General features: G+C 38.7%; 1 protein-coding gene across 1 annotated transcript in view; it reads right to left on the bottom strand.

Moving 5' to 3' along the window:
- Window positions 1–12146: 12146 nt before the first annotated feature.
- The window catches only part of GABRG3 (gamma-aminobutyric acid type A receptor subunit gamma3), a 530598-nt gene continuing 522886 nt past the window's right edge, over window positions 12147–19858 (bottom strand). Inside the window, exons 8-10 of the mRNA XM_084610241.1 lie at window positions 18354–18550; window positions 16102–16131; window positions 12147–13632 (exon numbers count right to left, since the gene is read on the bottom strand). Of these exons, the coding sequence (XP_084466367.1) occupies window positions 13354–13632; window positions 16102–16131; window positions 18354–18550 (506 nt within the window). The 3' untranslated portion in view covers window positions 12147–13353. The remainder of the gene's footprint in view (window positions 13633–16101; window positions 16132–18353; window positions 18551–19858) is intronic.

Below are 19858 nucleotides of genomic sequence, written 5' to 3'. Positions count from 1 at the left end.
GGGGCTTAATACTTTGCCATTTCAGACAGCATCTGTCTGGAAACTTGGCATATAAGTTACCAACTGAACACACATTTCGGTGTTTTATTTTGTTCATATAATAAAATGCATGAATTTAGTAACATATCAGCTAGTGAACAGTAAATAACAAAACTGTCAGAGAAGCAGAGATTTTTTTTTAAAGTAGGCTTATGAATAAATATTTTTATTTGGAACAATTTATTTGTTCATTAAACAAAGTGTTATTGAAATAAATTAGACAGAACTGGGACTTTTGGTAAGTCATAAAAGTTTACATCCCTTAATTCAGTGCTAAAAGGTCCTGCTTAGTATGCTATGCCCTATCTCGTGTTTAGTAAGGGCTACTATCCTGGGAATGATTTGAACAGTAGTGTCAAGCAATACATTTTGTATATTGTGTATGATTATTATTTTACTAATGAATTTAATGAACACATGGAAGGAATAATTGGTGTTAAACAGTGACGGTACTAGCCCACTGGGGGCCCTAAGCAGGAATATCTCCAGCCCCTCCCCCCCACATATACTAATAATTAATAGGGGGCCCCCTTGTGCTGCTTGGGGCCCTAAGCAGCTGCTTAATCTGCTTAAGCCTAGTGGCAGCTCTGGTGTTAAAAAACTTTTGTTTAGTGTTTTTATTACTTACCTTCTCTTGAATTTCAGCTTTGCAAAGCTAGGTCATGGAAGAAGGGAATGCCATGAGCTACAGGATGGGGGTTTCCTGCAAATTCTCCTCTGAAGTGGGTTCTGAACTGGAACTAAACTTTCCCAAAGTAGATGAGGATGATTAGTGGCAAACAGCATGTTTGGCTATAAAGATGGAGAGGGTTCAGACCCAGTGCTGTAAATTCAGGTTAATCTCTATCGTAGTATCGAAAGAATACTTAGCAATCCTTTCAAGATTTTGGCCCAGAGCCCCAGCACACTGTATGGGGAAAATATTACACCACTGGTGTCATTCAGACTTTCATTAGTAAGAATACTATGGTCCCATTGAAAACAACGGGTATTTTGCAATTGATTTTGTTTGTTTATTATTTTGGTTGGAAAGTCCTGTCTAAGCATTTTGGACAAAATTTTATTTAACTTCAACTTTAGCAAGCGCCGCTAGTAGAAAATCCAGGCATCTCCTTTATGCAGCTCTACGTCTTCGCCAGACACGCTTGAAGCTAGTCCCCAGATCCAAACACCTTCAAAACTTTGGGAAAGTTTGACTTTGAACCCAATCTGCTCTTTGTGGCTTTGGTCCATTCTTACTATCAAGTCTAGGTTTTGTAGTGATCTGATAACTACTCAGAAAATAAAAGTCAGGTTTTTTTAAAAAACAAACCAACTTAAATTGGTTTGAGGATTAAATCATTTGGGCATGACAGACTTTAGCAAGAGAGCATGGGGCAGCTCTTGGGAGGGTAAATTGAGGATTTACTGAGGGTTAATTGCATACATAGGTAAATTAATGCTTCCTAGTTCAAAAGCTCTATTAGCAATTGGCATACTGTTACCTCAGTCTTTGCATCTGTCTCTTTCTACCCATGGCTATCTTGCTGAGATTCATGGCAGCTGGTGCTGAACAGTTGCCAATGAACCCATAGGACTCTGGAAAGTTCCATCTCATTTCCCTTTCCATGCAATGTGTATCCAGCACTGCTTGAAGGGCTAGCAGGGAGTATGGGCTATGGGGCCTTCACTATTCTGAAGATACCTAGCTATATACCTCTGTTTTTTCTGACCCACCCAGTACTGTTGAATGTCAGCATCTGATTCAGAGCCAGATGGTTAAAGATCAATCTGAATAAGACTGAAGTAGTGCTGTTAAACTGGGGTGAGTAACCACACATTTTCGTGTGGATGGTATCTTGAGCATGTATGTGGATCTTTTCTAACCAGGGTTCATGTTGGAGATATTATTGCATCCTTAGCTGCTACTAGATGATCATATAGCAACAGTGTCCAGGAAATGATTTTCATCTTTGGCAAAGCAAATGCAATAGTTTGTTTCAGATGCTACCATAATCCATGCCTTCGTCGCCTCAAGGTTAGATTAGTGTATTGTACATTGCATAAAGGTACACCTGCAATCAACCTGGAAACTGCAGCAGGTGGAGAATTTGGTTTCCTCTTTATTAAGTGGTGTATATCTTCATAAGCACAGGACACTGGCACTGTGTGATCTGCACTGTCTGCTTAATGGTTTCATGGTGGAGTTCACTGTGATGGTTTTGACCAATTAGGGTGACCAGATGTCCCGATTTTACAGGAACAGTCCTGATATTCAGGGCTTTGTCTTATAAAGGTGCCTATTACCTTCCAACTCCTGTCCCGTTTTTTCTCACTTGCTATCTGGTCACCCTATGACCAATCAAACGCTAAGTGGCATGAGTCCTATTTACTTGAGAGATGTTTCTGTCACTGAGCCATAGTGCCACACCCCTGGAGGCACCATCAGCTGGGGCCTCTTCATTCAAAAGACAGGGATCTGCTGGCATGGGTTTCTCCCTGTGGGACTTGTGAATTTGGGAATTACTCTGCACCTTGGTCAAAAGTATCCTGAATCGGTTGACCTTCAGGCCATGCTGCAAGGTCTATGCATTTTGCCCAGGCTTTGAGGAGACAGTTGAGATTATGGAGTGAGGCAGAGCATTATCAATATTTGAATTTATTTCTGGTTGATTCAGTTTTGGTTTTAGAGGAAGAGGAAGCTGCTGGCTTATATGACTAGGGTTGCCAACTTTGTAATATTTATAAACTGGACACTCTAGCTGGAGTGCCAGAATCCCCGCCTTCCCTGTCCCTTCCCTCTGAGGACTGCCCCTGCCCTGCCCTGCTCCTTCCCCTTCCAGATTTCTGGTAAAAAACTCGGCACCTGGCCATCCTATATGTGGCTGCATTTTTAAGTTCTGTTAAAGATGCCTGTGAGAGGCTCTTAAAATACTTATTAGAAATGGGAATAAAAATTAAAATAAAAACACACAGGAAACTTCAGCCAATGCAGGAGGAGAAAGACACAGAGGTAGAGGTGTATGCCAATTTCTAATATATCTTTTTAACTATGAAGTATTAATTTACTTAAGTCTGGTTATTAACCCTCGCTAATTTTTATTTTAATATCTGTCAGTGGCAGTGAGTTTGTGTATGTGTGTTTTAATACCTTGCTTGCAGCATTATCCACTTTCCATTTCAGAGTGATTTTACTTTATTTGCATATTCACTTCTCACTGTGTATTGGGAATTCAGTCACAAATAAGAACTGGAGTGATGAGGAAGGGCGAAAGAGAAAGGAAAATTGCATGGGCCTGATTCTCCAACACCTTGTGCGGTGGTTTACACCAACGCAAAGTGGGCAAAGAATGCTAGCATATCAGAAGGAGAATTACATCCCTACTTTTAAATGGTGGGAAGGAGTGTCTTGATCAGTCAGCAGGGTTTCAGTCCTCCAGAATGTCGACAGGAGTAGAAGGAGCATTCCAGTTTACATTCTGGTAGCTAGAGAGAATAGCCACTGTATTGTTTACACTATGATGAGACAGGCAAACAACCCATTTATACAGGACAAATGACTTAACAGTGCTTAACCATGAATCCCGCCGAACTGGGGTATGACAACATTTTCTGGCCACTGTATAGGGTCCAATTGTGTAATAAGTTGAGTCAGTCACACTCACTGTAAACATGCAGGTTGAGCACAACTGTTTATTCTGAGTAGACAGGTCAATAGATGTCCCACCTGAAGTAAAAAACAAACTGCTTTTGAAATTGAAAATGTGAAAGCAGAGCAGTTTTTGAAGGGGAGACGGACAGCATTGCATGAACTAGTGATGAAAGACTAAACCGGAGCTGGAAGTTAAAAAAGAAGAAGAGGAAAATCTCTTCTAAAATAATGGGATTAAAGGCAGGAGAATAAAGGAAAAAGCAATAAATAATTTGACAAGCCCCAAAAGAGAATGTCTTTCTCATGCTAAGGGACCAAGAGCAATTCTGGAGGCTTTCTCCACTTGCTCCTGACCAGTTGTAAGCCCAAAGCATTACTGTTGAAATGAAGGCTTGAAATGAAGCAGGGAGTTTAGAGCAGCAATTGGTTGATATCTGTGGATTCTGTGGCTGTCGATGGAGTCTGAAATTAAGTTTTAGGTACCAGAACAGGATCTAATTTTTCCCAAGAAAATTAGTAACCCTATTTAGAGCTTTAGGAAATTTACTAGTATAATTATACCAGTATAGTTGGATAATCTGGACTAAGAGTGTCTGAATGGAGACTTGTACCAGTATAACTGTACCAGCATAACAATATGTAACTACTAATATATTTATGCTGGTAAATTTCCCCATGTACACAAAGCCCAATGAGTTAGATTAAATTAAGAAAACAAATGCTTTGGAGTTTTGGATTTGGACGTCTCTATAAAAGCATCACTATATACCGTTTTTTAAAAATTATTGTACCATTATATTCAATTCTGTTTATACATCAAAGAGATTGCTTCATATCTGGTGCCACATTACCCTGCTGCTGTTTGTAAAGTATGTAACAGCATCAGGATTCACGCTGGATCCATGACAAACCGATCTCCATTTCTTTTCAGCCTACAAATCAGGGGTTGTTAAATCTTAATGTTGGAAATAAGGAAGAAATGTTTGGAATCTCCGTAAATTCCTCATAAAACATCCTATCACAACGACACAGCTGTCATGGTACCTCCATCGTCATCTGTGCTTCAGACAGTATTTCAGGGTTTGTTTTAAAAGTTGTTTACTTTGAGAAGAAAGTACAGTCACCAATATATCCACTCAACCCTTAGCATTTTCTGGCAATATGTGCATTTATTTGTATTCGTAAATACAAATGTTGCAATCAAAATACAAATATAAATATTGGTCTAGACGCACAGCCCTACGCCTTAACACCAAATACAGTGGAATGTGTGTGCCTTTAGGGGAAAGTTGTTTGAGAACTCGAGGGTATGAAGCACAGAGACGCCTGGCTTTTCCGGATGGTTCGGCCTGTGGGGTTTCCTAGGGTGGCTATCTAGACTAGAATGACATACTTGTACTAGTGCTACCTGTATTATCCAAGGCACATTGGGCACAGAAGTTTACTTTCATTTCACTATGACATCACAAGCTGCACTGCTAGCAAAGAAATCACACGTCCATAAGAAAAACCTAGGAAGTAAGGACAGTAAGAAATTATGTTTGTTCTTGGGTAGGAAAGGTCTATTTTGGCACCATTTGTGTGGATTTGACTTACCTCCCAAACTGCATTGAATAAACTAAAAAAAAAAAAAAAAACAAACAGATAGGCATTTGCTTATGTTGGACTACTTTTTTTTAAGTTACCTATGACCATTACATGTTGGATAGTAACGTCTGGCTAGTATCACATGGTCCACTGAATGACAATGAAGCCACATATCTCCCTAACACAAGTAAATAAGAAAATGAGGGATTGATCCTGCAAGCTCTCTACGCCTAAAGTCAATAGGAGTGTTGTTTGCTTGAGCCTATGGTGAAATTTGATTTTTCCTGCAGAAAGTTCCCACCAGACATGTTATGTACGTTCTTCATTTGCACCACAGTAACCAAAGCTCCCTGAACTCAGTGGCATTTAATATTTAAATCCTGCAATAGGGTCCCATGAATTCTATAGCATGTTCAGTTTGAGATGCTCTATCATTAGTAGGTCCCAAATGTGCTTTTATCAGGACACTGTGTGGAGGGCATCTTCATCTGTTATTTTCTTTTAATATATCATTAAGATATCTTTCATGCTCTTCTTTGTGTTTTTTATGGGACAAATTCAAAACGTTAAGGTTTTCAAACACTGCAGCCAATTCAAATAAAAAGAGAGGAGCAGATTTTTCTCTCTGGTAGCATGGATGATTTTACCTTATTCTTTTGCCATTATGTTTGATGTTTTACATATATTTTTTAGATAATTATATTGAAAGAAAGAGAGACTTTATGGTCAAGATTCCAATGGTTTTAACTCAGTCACAGAGACCTAAAAGACTTCTCCTCAGAACTTTTAACCATAGCACAGGCTCAGTAACAAGTCAGCAGACTAGTGTGCTTTCAGGGTTAATGGTTCCTTCTTGGTGTTCTATAGTGTATATGTCAGGGAAGATCCTTTCTCCAGACCATTGCCATAGGCTAGTAGTTTGTATGAAGGCCCACTGGCACAAATGTTAAACGTAATGAAAGAAAAGGAGTAATCACAAAAGAGAGATGGTCCCTGTCCCGCCCATAGGTTCCCCTGCACGTTAGTTTGGTCCTTCAGCTAATCCTGAGTTATTGTGACATACTATCATTAGAGCTGGGTGAAAACTGCAGATTTGGCATGACCAAAGAATTTCGTGAATTTGTGTTGATTTTGCCAGATTGCTTTACTTAAAAAAAGAAAGAAAGAAAGAAAGAAAGAAAGAGAACTTTTAAAAATTCAGAACAAAACATTTGGTTTGGGCATTTTTCCAAATTAAACGTTTTGATGTTTCTATTTAAAATTACTTTTTGTTTTGAAATTTCCTTCAACTTTATTTAAATTTTAACAAAACATTTAAAAAAGCTTAATGAAACTTTTTGTTTCTGATAGACGAAAACATTTTGTTCAACCCAAAATGATTTTTTTCTCCAATTTTTTGGCACTGTCAATGAACCAAAAAACCCTCCAGTTATTCACCTCATTTGTTGCTGTTGCTCCTCTGTCAAATATCTCTGGTTATTACCCAGACAAAAGAATACCTCACAAACAATTGACTATATCAGTGGCTGGATCTAAACCTGAGAGAGCCCACAAGTCAAACTAATGACCAACACAAATGCCATCGGTTCTCCATTTTCTTTCGTCCTCTGTAGCTAAGGAAATTATTAGAAGACCAAGATGCACTGTTTAGGTATCATTAAAGAATTCCCTGGGTGTCAAATACTGAGGCACTTAACATTATGATGAATGTCCATGTCTAATTACAGATATCCTTTGTGTACAAAAACACACCACCAACTGAGGCTCACAGTGAAAGTTGAAAATGAAAATAAAGTTAGTAGCAGAAGGGAAGACATAACTTCAGATCTGGCATATCTATGCTGAGAAATGTCAGGAGTTAGTAGCCAGATGCTGAAAGGCAAATAATACTAGGAAGTAGTCATGTTCTAAAGTAATTAAAAACACAGTTAGAAAAGTTAAATCTAAATTATTTTCAGATGATATAACTATACTGGTACTCAACCCCTGGGCACAATGCCAAAGATGGGGGTGGACTAGTATGCTTTTTCCCACCAAACATACTGTGTAGGGGAGGGAGTTGCTTCACTTGTCACACTAGTGTAGCTCAAGAGAGGGTATGTAATCTCAGTGTTAAAACACCTCTGTGAGAGAGGAAACACTTCAGACGCCAAGAGTAAAAAAACCAAGAAGCTAGAGTGTCTAAGAAATGAAGGCAATAGTTAAAAAAGAGAAGGGGTCACTTCTGTGGGAACAGGCACAAGGGCTATGCTGATTGAGTCCTGGAGGATGATCTCCATTTTTTCCCCAAAGAAGTACTGGTACGCTTAAAAGAGAAAAATGTTTTAAATTTTAAGCAGCCTGTATGCAAGTGGATATAGGCCCAGGCTAGTGATACTTTGTCTGTAATAAGCAAGTGTAAGTCAAAATGTCCACCTGAATAGGTGTGAACTAAGAATATAGCAGATGTCAGATACTGTTCTTGGACTGACGTTGCTATTTAACATGGTTTCCAGCAAGTCATTTATAAAATTAATGACAGCTGCTCAATTACCATGTTCTTTCTCTTGTGTTCTTTATTTCTTAAGAATAAAAACTGGCAGAATTGTAATGTGTGAGCTGAAGCAAGCCATGGAAGGTTGCTCCGGAGTTTTGACAGAGTTTTTGGCCTAGTGGATGGGGGGAAACAGTGGATATGATATATCTTGATTTTAGGAAGGCTTTAGACACAGTCCCACATGACATTCTCATAAGCAAATTAGGGAAATGTTGTCTAGATGAAATTACTGTATGGTGGGGGCAAAACAGGTTAAAAGACCACAATCAAAGAGTAGTTATCAATGGTTCACCATCAAACTGGTGGGATGTATCTAGTGGGGTCACACAGAGGTCTGTCTTGGGTCTGGTACTATTCAATATTTCCATTAATGACTTGAATACTAGAGTGGAGAGTATGCTTATAAAATTTATGGATGACACCATGCTGGGAAGTGTTGTTAGCACTTTGGAGGCCAGGATTAGCGTTCAAAACAACCTTGACAAATTGGAGAATTGGTCTGACATCAACAAGAGGAAATTCAATAAAGACAAGTGCAAAGTACTACACGCAGGAAGGAAAAATCAAATGCCGTAAGTACAAAATTGGGAATAAGTGGTGAGTTTGTAGTACTGCTGAAAAGGATCTGGGGTTTATAGTGGATTACAGATTGACTATGAGTCATCAATATGATGCAGTTTTGAAAAAGTCTAATATCAATCAGGGGTGTATTAATAGGAGTATCATCTGTAAAAGACAGGAGGTAATTGTCTCACTGTACTTGTCACTGTGGCCTCAGCTGGAGTACTGTGTCCCGTTCTGGGTGTCACACTTTCAGAAAGATTTGGACAAACTAAGGAGAGTCCAGAGGAAATCAACAAAAACAATAAAAGGTTTAGAAAACTGAGCTATAAGGACAGGTTTAAAAGAACTGGGCATGTTCAATCTTGAGGTGGGACTTGATAAGTCTTCAGATATGTTAAGGGGTGGTATAAAGACGATGGGGATCAATTGTTTGCCATGTCCACCAAGAAGTAGTCTGGAGCTAGGGAGGTTTAGGTTAGATATTAGGAAAATTTTCCAACTATAAGGATAGTTAGGGAATATTTCTCACGGATGGAGTGCTGAAGGCCATGTTATTGTCACTCTTCCCAGCTGCAAGGATATCCATATATCCTGAAATACCAAGAAATGCAAAAGGCACTGTAACAGGCATGTAGACTTTGCCATAAGCAATAAATTAAAGGAAAAATAACTGATTCTGTGCTTGCACTGTTTCTGAAAGTAATATAACATTATGAATACTGTGGCCTTTTCTTACTAAGACAGGATTGTCCAGGCAAACCCCAGAATTCTACTTTGTTGGCAGAAGAAAAATATTTCTGTAATGCTAGTTGTTGGAGGAACCCTTTAATGTATGCCATATTTATATTGATGCATTAATGTAGTTTTGTACTCAAAGGTATTAGCTGCATATTACTGCTCCTAGGGTAAAATAAACTTGTCTGGAAGAATGTATAGAACTTATCTCTTTTTTTAAAGAGGAAACCAAAACCAAGGAGCTTGCTGGACGTTAGGATTCAAGGTCGGAATAACTGAGAAGTGATAGCTTCTGTATTAAGCTGAGTGTTTTTATAAAATTCCAAGTGCCCTAGAAGCACTCTCCTTAATGCAATAAAACACTTCTCAGCTCCCAATTGAAGTAAATCTACAGTAAATGAAAGGTTTTATTTTTGCACATTCTTCTTCTTGGTGTGTTAAATGTATTATCTCACAGGGTAATGAAGCAAAAGGACAAGGGACCTTGGCTGTTATTTCAAACAGCTATGTCAAGTTAAAACAATAAAGGTTGTCTATTGATTTTTCCATAGAAATGTATCTGCATTGCTTTTACTGGCCAGTCATATTTAAAACCTTTTTATTCAGTACGGTACTATAAATGTTATCACTAAGACTGAAACTGGGTAAGTGTGAATCAACATAATTAACTCTCTTGTTTTTCAGATTTTTGCACAACCAAGACATGGATAAGTCTTTTTGTCTTAATGCCTGCAACAAAGCTTATTAGGGATGGAATGTTCTCAAGTATGAAAAAGTAGATTGATAAATTTGGGTTGTGACACCCCAGAAAAGCGTTGAGCTACCTTTTTGCTCATAAAGGAGCCAAACAAACCATGGGTGATATATGATTTTCATATCACTTAACATGGGTATGGAAATTCCTTAGTACAAAAAAAGGGTTTAGTACACAGATTTCATATGCAGTACCATTTTCTCTGGGGATATAGGTAGGACAAAGAGATGATGCAAATAATTGTATTTTGAATTATGCTGAGCCCAGTAGACCGACCTTGCCTCAGTCCAACAGTGGCTTAACTGCCACCAGAATATTAAGCACTGAAGCAGACAGAGTAAGCCATGGAAGCTAGCAACAGTTCCAGGGGCAATGACTATAAAAACACACTCCAGAACCTAGTGTCTCACAGCTGCCTACCTTATCTACAGTTTACTGCACTGAAACTCAAATGACCAAAATTAGAGACAGCAGCATAGCCCAGTTAAAGAGGAACATATTTCACACAGTATTCAATAGATAAGAGCAGTAGCAAGTGAAGGTTGCACCTGCAAGCTTCTGTTCAGTGTATATTGAAATTATGACTCGTCTCAGCATATCAGTACTGGAGTTGTTGCTGTGAAATTGCAGTTCTATAAGGCTAAGGAAGATGAACATAAAATTGTGGCAGGAGTTATTTTGCCACAGTCACACTGAACTGGGAGAGAGACGGGTGTGTGGGTACATACATGGGGTGGGGTTTGCACTTGTCCAAGAACAGCAACCGAAGTGCACCTTTAGTTATACAGAGGCTGAGTTTTGGTTTGGTGCTTTGCTGTTGCACAGGATGGGGAAGAGCAAAGTTTTTAATGTTCTCAACGTCGGTTTGTGTCAATACTCATAAAACAGAGGCAATATAATTAGACTTCTAGTAGAATTCATCTTCCAAGGAAGAACCTGAGGGTACTGTGTGCTTTTTTGCTGAGTTGCGGAGCAATCATAGAAGCATGGGACAGGAAGGGACCTCGAGAGGTCTTCTAGTTCAGTCCCCTTCACTCAAGGCAGGACTAAGTATTATTGAGATAATGAGTAGAAGCTCAACCACAGTATGTGCACATAGTCTAAAAATGGAATATTCCATTTCCACAGACACTCTAAGGGAGCTCATCTACAAATATAATTACTTAATAAACAACACTTTATCAATCAAAGGACTAATGATGCAAGCAGCCCTCTTTGTCTAGAACACTCCAACTGAAGTCAATTGGTGTTCTGTGTGCAGAGGGTTTCCAGGATCAGCGCCCAAGAAGATAAATGGATCTGTTCTCTTATTTAGGTTTATAATGGGTGGCTCTTATCAGAGCATTAACTCACTTTGTTTGTAGTCCTGAATATTTAGCTTTACCTCGCTTCGTAAGTCTACCACCCATATTGCTTAGATGACAGCTCCGACCCAATGCAGAGAACTCACAATTAAACATAAACACGCAGAAGGTTTACATAGTAATAGTGAGCTACAAAGGAAATGTGGTATCATTACAAATATGTGTTGATCTTTTGGGTCAGATGAGTATTTGTTTTATTTTATTGCAGAAGATGGGTAGGATAGACTTCACTAAAATGGGGTCCTGATCTGGCTAAAAACATTTTGTTTTCTCTCCAAAGGAGAGGAATTCTTGTTCAGTACTTCTGTTTCACAGGAGCCAAACATGCAAGAGTTTTTCTATATCCAGCTTCCTTTTTCTGTTATCATTTGACTTGGCCGTATTTTTATGATACCAGAAATAATATTTTGAAAAGCTACTTTTAGGTTTCTTGTGAGCTATTTGTTTAATTAAAAACACTCTGAAAACAGAGAGAAGCAGCACTGAGATTCATTGGTGTTTCCAAGAACATGACTAAATTACTGTTCCTTGTAGTTACCATGGTATTACCATGTACGTTTGTGGGATTTTACCTTTGTTTCCATTTGAGGACAGGGATTATATGTACTGTACATTATTTTCAAATACACATGGGCGAGACTCACATTTTAATCTAACAGTCTAATACACTCATTACTTTATGTGGCTATTTTTCAACCAAAGAGCACTGAAAACTCATTGCTATTTGGTTTTGGTAGAGAATGTGAGTTCTGTTGGCTTAGTAATATTTACTGAGGGTTTGCTGAAAAAGTAAGAGTTTCTTAACACTGTAGAAATATTTAAAATGTTGCAAGATGGACAATTCTCAATAATTTAATTTGTGAAACATGTTCCAAAAATACAAAATGCTTTTCCAAGTTAAAATCTATTTGATTGTTAAAAAAAAATCCCCTAGTCTTTTCTGTATCCAATATCTGTTTTGATTTAAATCCAGTGTTGACGTACGCAAACTCTTATACTGAACTATATAGGTCAAAATTTTTCAGTCCTTAACTCAGACAAGACTCCCATTGACTTCAGTGGGAATCTTCTGTAATTAAGTACTTCAAGATTTAGCTCTATAGCAACAGAATACATTTATTTTTTCTCCACTCTATGAAAACACTTAAAGGGGGAAGGGAGGGGAAGAAAAATGCATGGGTGAACTTTGCATTAAATTGTAATCTGCAGAAAATCACATACCCCTAGTGCTATTAAGTAGTAAATCTTACATATGTCCTATCAGCTATAGTCTGCTACAATATCACAAACAAGCAGAAGTCTTGTCCAGTTGCAAGTAAACTATCCCAGAAATCACGTACCATCCTGCTATGTTTGATCAGTTATTTTTTAAAAAAAGCTCTGAAATGCTCTGCAAGTAATACTTGCAGCTACTTCAGATATAGGCAACATCTTTGACGTTATCAAACTCTGAGCATTCTTGTAAATCAGCTTTTTCACCTCAAATTAAAATTAACGTGTGCAGAAAGGGGGCTAAGCCTATGAATCCCATAGCTTTGAAGCAGAAGAGACCTTACATGGTTTGATGGGATCAGAGAAACTGTCTTTATTTTATAGTGATTTCTCCCATGCAAAGAGACAACTAAGACAAGATCTCCCAGCAACAGGTCTCAATAAAAGCAGGTGGCTTGGGTTGGTCTGGACTTAGACATCTCTAGTTGCATCATGGCTAACTAGCACCAGTGGGTGTTGCTTTAAGCCCCAGAGAATGGAGGAAACTTTGAAAGGGACATAAGAATGAAGAACCCATATCAAATGTTTGACCTCTGTTTTTTGCTTGAATGCTGTTTAGCTTTCAATGCCACGGGAGAACAGTAAAGGTTCCATTATATTAGAATTATTAATAAACATTGCTTACACTACAAATTTAGTTGAATTTAGTAAGAATCTTGTATTTAAAATTAATAGCAGTCAGGAGAATTCTTCAAGGTTTTTCTTTTTCAGGCAACTACATATTAAAATCCTTCACTGATTTCTGTGATGATAAAAGGTAACATGGCCTCTATAATTTGAGATGAAACTGACCATGTCCTCCTTCACTTTTTCATGTTCACTATCCCAAGAAGTGTGAAAACACAGTAGTCTTCATCACAACCGGCAACACTTAAAGATAGAGGTATCCAACCCAGTAGACCAGGTTAAACAGCAGGAACGATGTTGGAAAAAAGACTCTGGAATAGGAATCCAGTTCTAAGATGTCTATGTGAATCCGTCCTCTCCTCCATGAGCCAGATTTACATTCTTCATAACAGCAGAAAAAGCTCTGGCAGTCTTTTCCATCCAGACACTCATAGACACAAGTGTCTTCAAATTCTTGCCAGTACATGGCATTGTTCAATGTGATGACTGTAGGCGGTGGTCTTATATCAAGTACAGAATAGTTCTGGGGAGAAGGGGGAGGAAAAAAGAGAAAACATTTGAAAAGCTGCCTTGGATTGTGGACATAGCACTCTGTAAACAGCTGAGGAACAAGCCCATAGATTCTAGAGATTTGTTGAGCATGTGCAACTGACACTTTTGGATTTAGGATCAATGTCACAGCCTTTGCAAATAGGTTTCCATAGAGTAATTTTGATATACAGTCATCAGTTAAATTAATTCTGGGTGTGTATTCTCCACAGATGTTTTCAAGGCATATTATCCATTAGGTACTCAATTTTCATATTTAAAGTATGTGTTTACACTACCAGTATATCACAACATGATCATCAAAATCACCTCTTTCTAAAGTTACAATTAAGAATGGTGTCAAAACTATAGTTAGAGCAGACATATGGGCACATCAGTTATTTTATGGAGCAATCTCATCCATATCAGCAAATAATGCTGCATTAATGCCACCTAAGCTTAGCATGAGTGAGAATAATCACAAAAAATGAAAAAAAAGTCAGCTGAGAGTGACTAGAAAAGAAAGCACAGACTTTCAAATTAACATCACAGGACGCAAACGTATTTTAAGTCTCTTTATAATAATACTCAGAAATCTTCAAGGCTCTATCTTTCTACCTCTGCCTATATGGTAGGGCTCATCTTTCTTCTACCCATTCTCTCCTTAACACTTTGACTTCTACATGGTCCATTTTCTTTTCATGCAGCCCTCTCCTGTAATAACCTCCTTTTTCCGAAGCATCAAATCTCTGCCAGACTCAACTCTTCTACTAAAATCAGTGGAAACACTCTCATTGACCTCTTTGATCTTTAGATCAGGCCCCAAAAGCACATGCCAAAATTCCCAAGGTATACATGAAATAAGTAAATTGTACAGTTTCTCCTTCCTTTTTTTTTCATCTCCCTTATTTCCCTCCTCATAACCTCTTTGGATTTATTAATCTTTAATATTAACCCATCTAATTAAGAATGCAAGTTCCTTGGCATAAGACCTTGTTGTCTCCAGATCACCATGCATATCAGTGTCTATAACAATAATAATATGATACAGGATGGTATCACAGAAAATCCATTTTAGCTCTGCATTAAATACTGTGCTACTAAAACACTATCATAACATTTGACTGCAGCTTTATCAGATTGCAAACTACCACTTTGGCCTGGATCCACAAAGGAACTTACACATTACAACACCCAATATCACAATGCCTAGCTTGTAGGTGCCTAGAAAATCACAAGAACAAACTGTGATCCACAAAGACGGAGTTAAGTGCTCAGGCTCCATATACAATGAAAAAGGAGAGCTATGCACCTAACAATATGATCCACAAATGCCAGCACATGAGGTGGCGAGCTCCCAGGGCGAGCCAATGAGAGATGTGGATGAAAGAGGTGTGTTCTAAACCCCACCTCTCTCATGGTGATAGATGCTTAAGTCCAGGCCGTAGGGAGGCACCTATTTCTGCTAGGGATCCATGAGCAGCAACCCCTCTCCTGGAGTCAGGCAGCTTAGGCACTTAAGTCATTTCTTGTGAGAATGAGGTAGGTGTTTACCTCATTCTACACAAAACAGGGCAAAGGAAGGATGAGAGGTGATGCCCACCTTATAACTCTTCTCTTAGCCCAGTGACTAAACCACACATCTGGAGACCCACATTCAATTCCCTCCTCTGCCAGAGGGGGAACAGATTTGAACTTGCTTCTCAGGAATATGCCAAATCACTGAGCTATGAGATATGCTGATTGGGTGGGGGGGGATGCCACAAATTCTCCTGCTGACGCTGTTCTACTGTGGATAAATACTTAGCATCGTTGGACCAGACAGAGAGAGCGAGAGCATGCACAATAGCGAGAATGACTCTATTCCAGTGAGAGACCCAGGGTCCAGTCTCCTGCTCCAAGCACTCCTTAATTATTCAAACTCAATCATTCAAAAATGGCTGAAGAAAATAATTTCAGACATGGGATGTACAAAGTTCTCTAGGAGGAAGAGTAACTTTCCAAAAAAGAACAAAAACAAAAACAAAAAACGAGGGGAAAATTTGAATGCAAACTCTATTTAACAGTTTGATAGTTATTAGGATATGTCCCATGATAGTTCTATGAAAACTGTAAATTCTTCATTTTTGTTAGTTTAACTTCATGATATAATTTGTATTCACAGTTTCCATATATTACTTTATAAAGCAGACATGCAAAGTTGCATGGGTAAGAATAGGGCAGGAGGAGATGGCAGTTTTGGCTATCCTAGATCGTTTAGAAAGAGCTTATAGCCAGAGGCATTTATGTTCCTCTCCCAAAGCCAGAAAATAAACTGACCTTTTACCAAAAAAGAAGAAGAGCATTCACAATCAGGCTCAAGCCTGACATTACATTACAGCATATTTCATGAATAATTTCAAACTGATGTCAACAATATGTGCATGCATCCATTTGTTGCTATTGAATAAAATAGTGTACTCACCATCATGTGACCAAAACTGACATCAGGTAGCTCAAATAAAGATAAGAGAATCATTCAGAAGAAAACAAATCTTTACTGCTTTATATTCATCTAGTTTTAATAACGTTTCTTAAAATAACCCTTAACAAAGGCATGAAACTCCCACAGAACCTTTAATCCACCCAGAATTCTTCTTCACCCATTGACTTCATTTATTTAGTAAATAATAGCAAAGCCAGCCTTCATTCTCATGTCACTTAGCAAACTGCCAGATTTTCAGTTAAGACACCTCCCTAGTGTTAGCATTATTTCCTCATCTTGACATATACCCCTTAAACGTGTCCTTCTAATAACTGCCATATTTTCTGCATTCAGCCTTTCCACACTATTATCTTTTCCATTTTCTCAAAGGCAGCTCACTTCTAGCATGCTGTAGAATTACTTTCAGTAGCACCCTTCTCATGTTGCCTTTCATATACAACATACATGTATAAGGACTATTTTAGAAGTTTAATGGAATTTTCATTGAATTGGCTCTTGGCTATCTATTATTCTAGCTTGTACTCATTTTTCCCCTATTAGTCCTTTATTTTACTGTCTTTCCACTTCATGACTTATTTCCTGAATCCTGTCTTCTCCTTCCTTCTTCCTCTTTTCCCTTGACCTCTCTTTAATCCCCTTCTTCTCACCCTCTCTTCTCTCATGTTTCACCTCTTTGATTTCAAATGAACATGTTTCCTTCCCCCAGCCTGAAAAAACAAAACTTCCGTCAACCTCTCTGACTCCTTTTTTCCATTAAATGTTTTGAGTGAGTGAGCTACTTCTACTTCCTCAGTTTCCTCGTCACTAGTTCTATCTTTGATCTCTTGCTTTCTGAATTTGCACTTCACTCCACTGTAATGTCTCATAAAGTGAACAACAACATTCTCCTGGGAAAATATTTAAGAACAGTTTATTTTAGAGTTTTTGGAGGGGACTACTTGTATGTCCCTCTGGCAGGTGCCTTTGCTGCCATGAGTCCAATTGTACTGGGCTCAGAGGGAAACAAACACTCTAAAAATGACCTAAAGCTGTTTTCTGAACTTAAAAATGACCGTTTTAAAGTTTACTATCTCATTTGCTTATAGAGCTAGGAACAAGTGTTGGTTCCCACTGGAGTGGTAGAGACCTGGGAATCAACGCTTCTGAGTAGTATAAAACTCATGTTTCTAGAGATGAAGAGCCATCAGATAACAGACTTAATAGCTGGTGTGTTTATGTATATGGAAAAGCTATTAAAGATGCAGGACTGAACTTTGTCTGACCTGGGCCATGTACGGGTATAATTTTTTGGTGGGAATTTCAGACTGGGGAGAGAGAAGAGGAAGAAGGAATCATTTCGGTGGCAGGTTGGGGTTAAATAAATCCTGGGGAGATAATTTCTTTTGAGGGGCAGGTGATGCAATGAAAAGTGCATGATAAATTTGTTTGTTAATAGATTTGGCAATTCATACACAGGATATCACTTCTGCCTCCACTCATGTTAACTTCAGCACCATCTCCATGCAGCACTGATGCTCACACTCGTCACACCCACCACTTACTCTCTCTGTCACACCCCCAACCAGGTACACATCCACCTTTCACTCTCTCCACCCTCTGTACATTCATACACACTTCCTATTTATTTTCTGAAGCCCCACTCTTCACTTTCTGCACTCCCATACATATAAACTCACCCACCCTTCATCCTTACTGCAACTCGTCATTCTCTGCTCTTCCTGTGATGTGCCCCAACCCCCCCATTTACCCCTCACATTCTGTTGTATACACCTCTGCTGCACCCTCTCAGTTCCTCATTCCCTCAGCTCAGGGGCCTGTCTCCCTCTTCCCCCACTTTCACTCCTTAAGGCCTTATTCAAAAATCCTTGCAACTGGGGCTGGGCAAGGAATCTATGCTACTTAAGTATCTCTAGATTTTTTTTCAGTGGGGGAGCCACTTTCCTTTCCACTCAGCTGCACAGCTGAAAGGCAGGGAAAGGAATAGAAAGAAGGACTGCAGTTGTGGAAGGTATTGCATTTGGCAGCAGCATGCTTGATGCCTACAGGAACTACTTTCCCACCTGCTTGCTGGAATTGATCAAGAATTAGGGAGGGTCTGGGCAAGGGGGAGTGGGGTGTTACTTTGCAAAAGCATATGGATGGACCATTGCCATGACTGGCTGTGTGAAAGATTCCCTCTCTGTATTATGCTCTGTGCCCTTCATTAGTAATCTTAGGTGACCACATCTTACCGACTTTTTCTTCTTGGTACAGTTTGGCTTCCTGCAGCTTGAGTAGTAGTTCAGGGTTGCATACTCCATCAGAGCAGCAAAGACAAATAAAAAGCATACAGTCACAAACAGATCCATGGCAGTGACGTAGGAGACACGGGGTAAAGACTTTCTTGCAATGGTACTCAATGTTGTCATGGTCAATACAGTGGTAATACCTGCACACAGAAATTGCATTTAAATGTATACATATCATTTCTTAATAGCAAAGCAGAAACTTTGGAAACATACACAAGATAGGGGACTAACATCCCACCAAGCAGTTAAAGGAAACTGATCATCCCCATATGATATCAATGGATCACTGAATAGTGGTTAACATAAAACATTGAGTGAAAAATTAAATCCTCAGTAGAGCAGGTAAATAGTTTGCACAAAATATTTCAAACCCAATGAAACATTTGCCTTTGGTATTTTTAATACCCCTCTCCTGAAATTCCTACATTTTTCTTTTTTCAGTGCCCCTCCCTATTCAGTGCCTTTCCCTCCCTATTCCCCTTTTCTTTCTCCTGTTTCAGTGGCAGGTGCGGGGTGAAAGGAGACAGAAAAGTGGGGAAATACCTAAACCTGGAAAAATTAGGGTTTGGGTTTTTCAATTAAAAACTGAAAAATGTTGATGAAAACAAAATTTCACACACAAAGTCAAAAAGCCCTTGTTTGTCAAAGGAAATTTTGATTTTTTTATTATTTTTTTTTGACCAGCTGTAATTGTCAATAAGGATTTAGGCCCTAGTCCTGCAATTGGCAGCTTGCTGGCCAACTGTTGCTTCCATGCACAGCCTCACTAGCTGAGGTCAATATCAATCAACAGCAGCAGCAGTTTGTCCAGATGTTATCAATTTACAGGATTGAGGCCTTACACATTAAAATTCTCTCTCTGACCCCATGTATGTAGCCCGGATGAAAATTGTGGCTTATATGAACTGCTACTGTAATTTGAAGAAAGTGGCCAGTTTAGTTCAGAATCCATTCTTTCAAATATGGTATCTTGGATGGACAGACTAATATTTAATCTAATATGAATGATCTTGATGTAAAATATGCTGAAACCACACAATCTGGTTTGTACTGGAAGTGAAAGCTGTTTGTGTGCATTGTTCAAATCTGGAAGTCGCTCTGCCTGAGAAATAAAGACAATGTTTCCATTTTTGGACTAGTATTGACAATACTTTTTTGGGGGAATCACAAGGCTTTTACAGAAAAATTAAAAATAAGAACTCCGGGATGGCTTGGAAGAATGTAAAGCACCCTTTGAAATACACTCCAAAAGACATGATTTAAAACAGTATAGATATAAACAATGTTAACAACAAAAAGAAGAAGAATGTTTTGCAGCAGCATGCAGCGTTTGAAATATCAGTGGGGTGACAAAACCTATGCTTCACAGTAAAATTACTGCCCACATATAGCACTCTTTTTGATACCGATATAGCAATGTCTATGGATTACATTTACCTAACTTTACT

This window comes from Lepidochelys olivacea (assembly GCF_965140295.1).
Source record: "Lepidochelys olivacea isolate rLepOli2 genome assembly, chromosome: 1".
In the NCBI taxonomy this organism is placed as follows: domain Eukaryota; kingdom Metazoa; phylum Chordata; order Testudines; family Cheloniidae; genus Lepidochelys; species Lepidochelys olivacea.
Note: the sequence above shows the minus strand (reverse complement) of the source record. Positions and strands in the feature narration are given on the sequence as shown.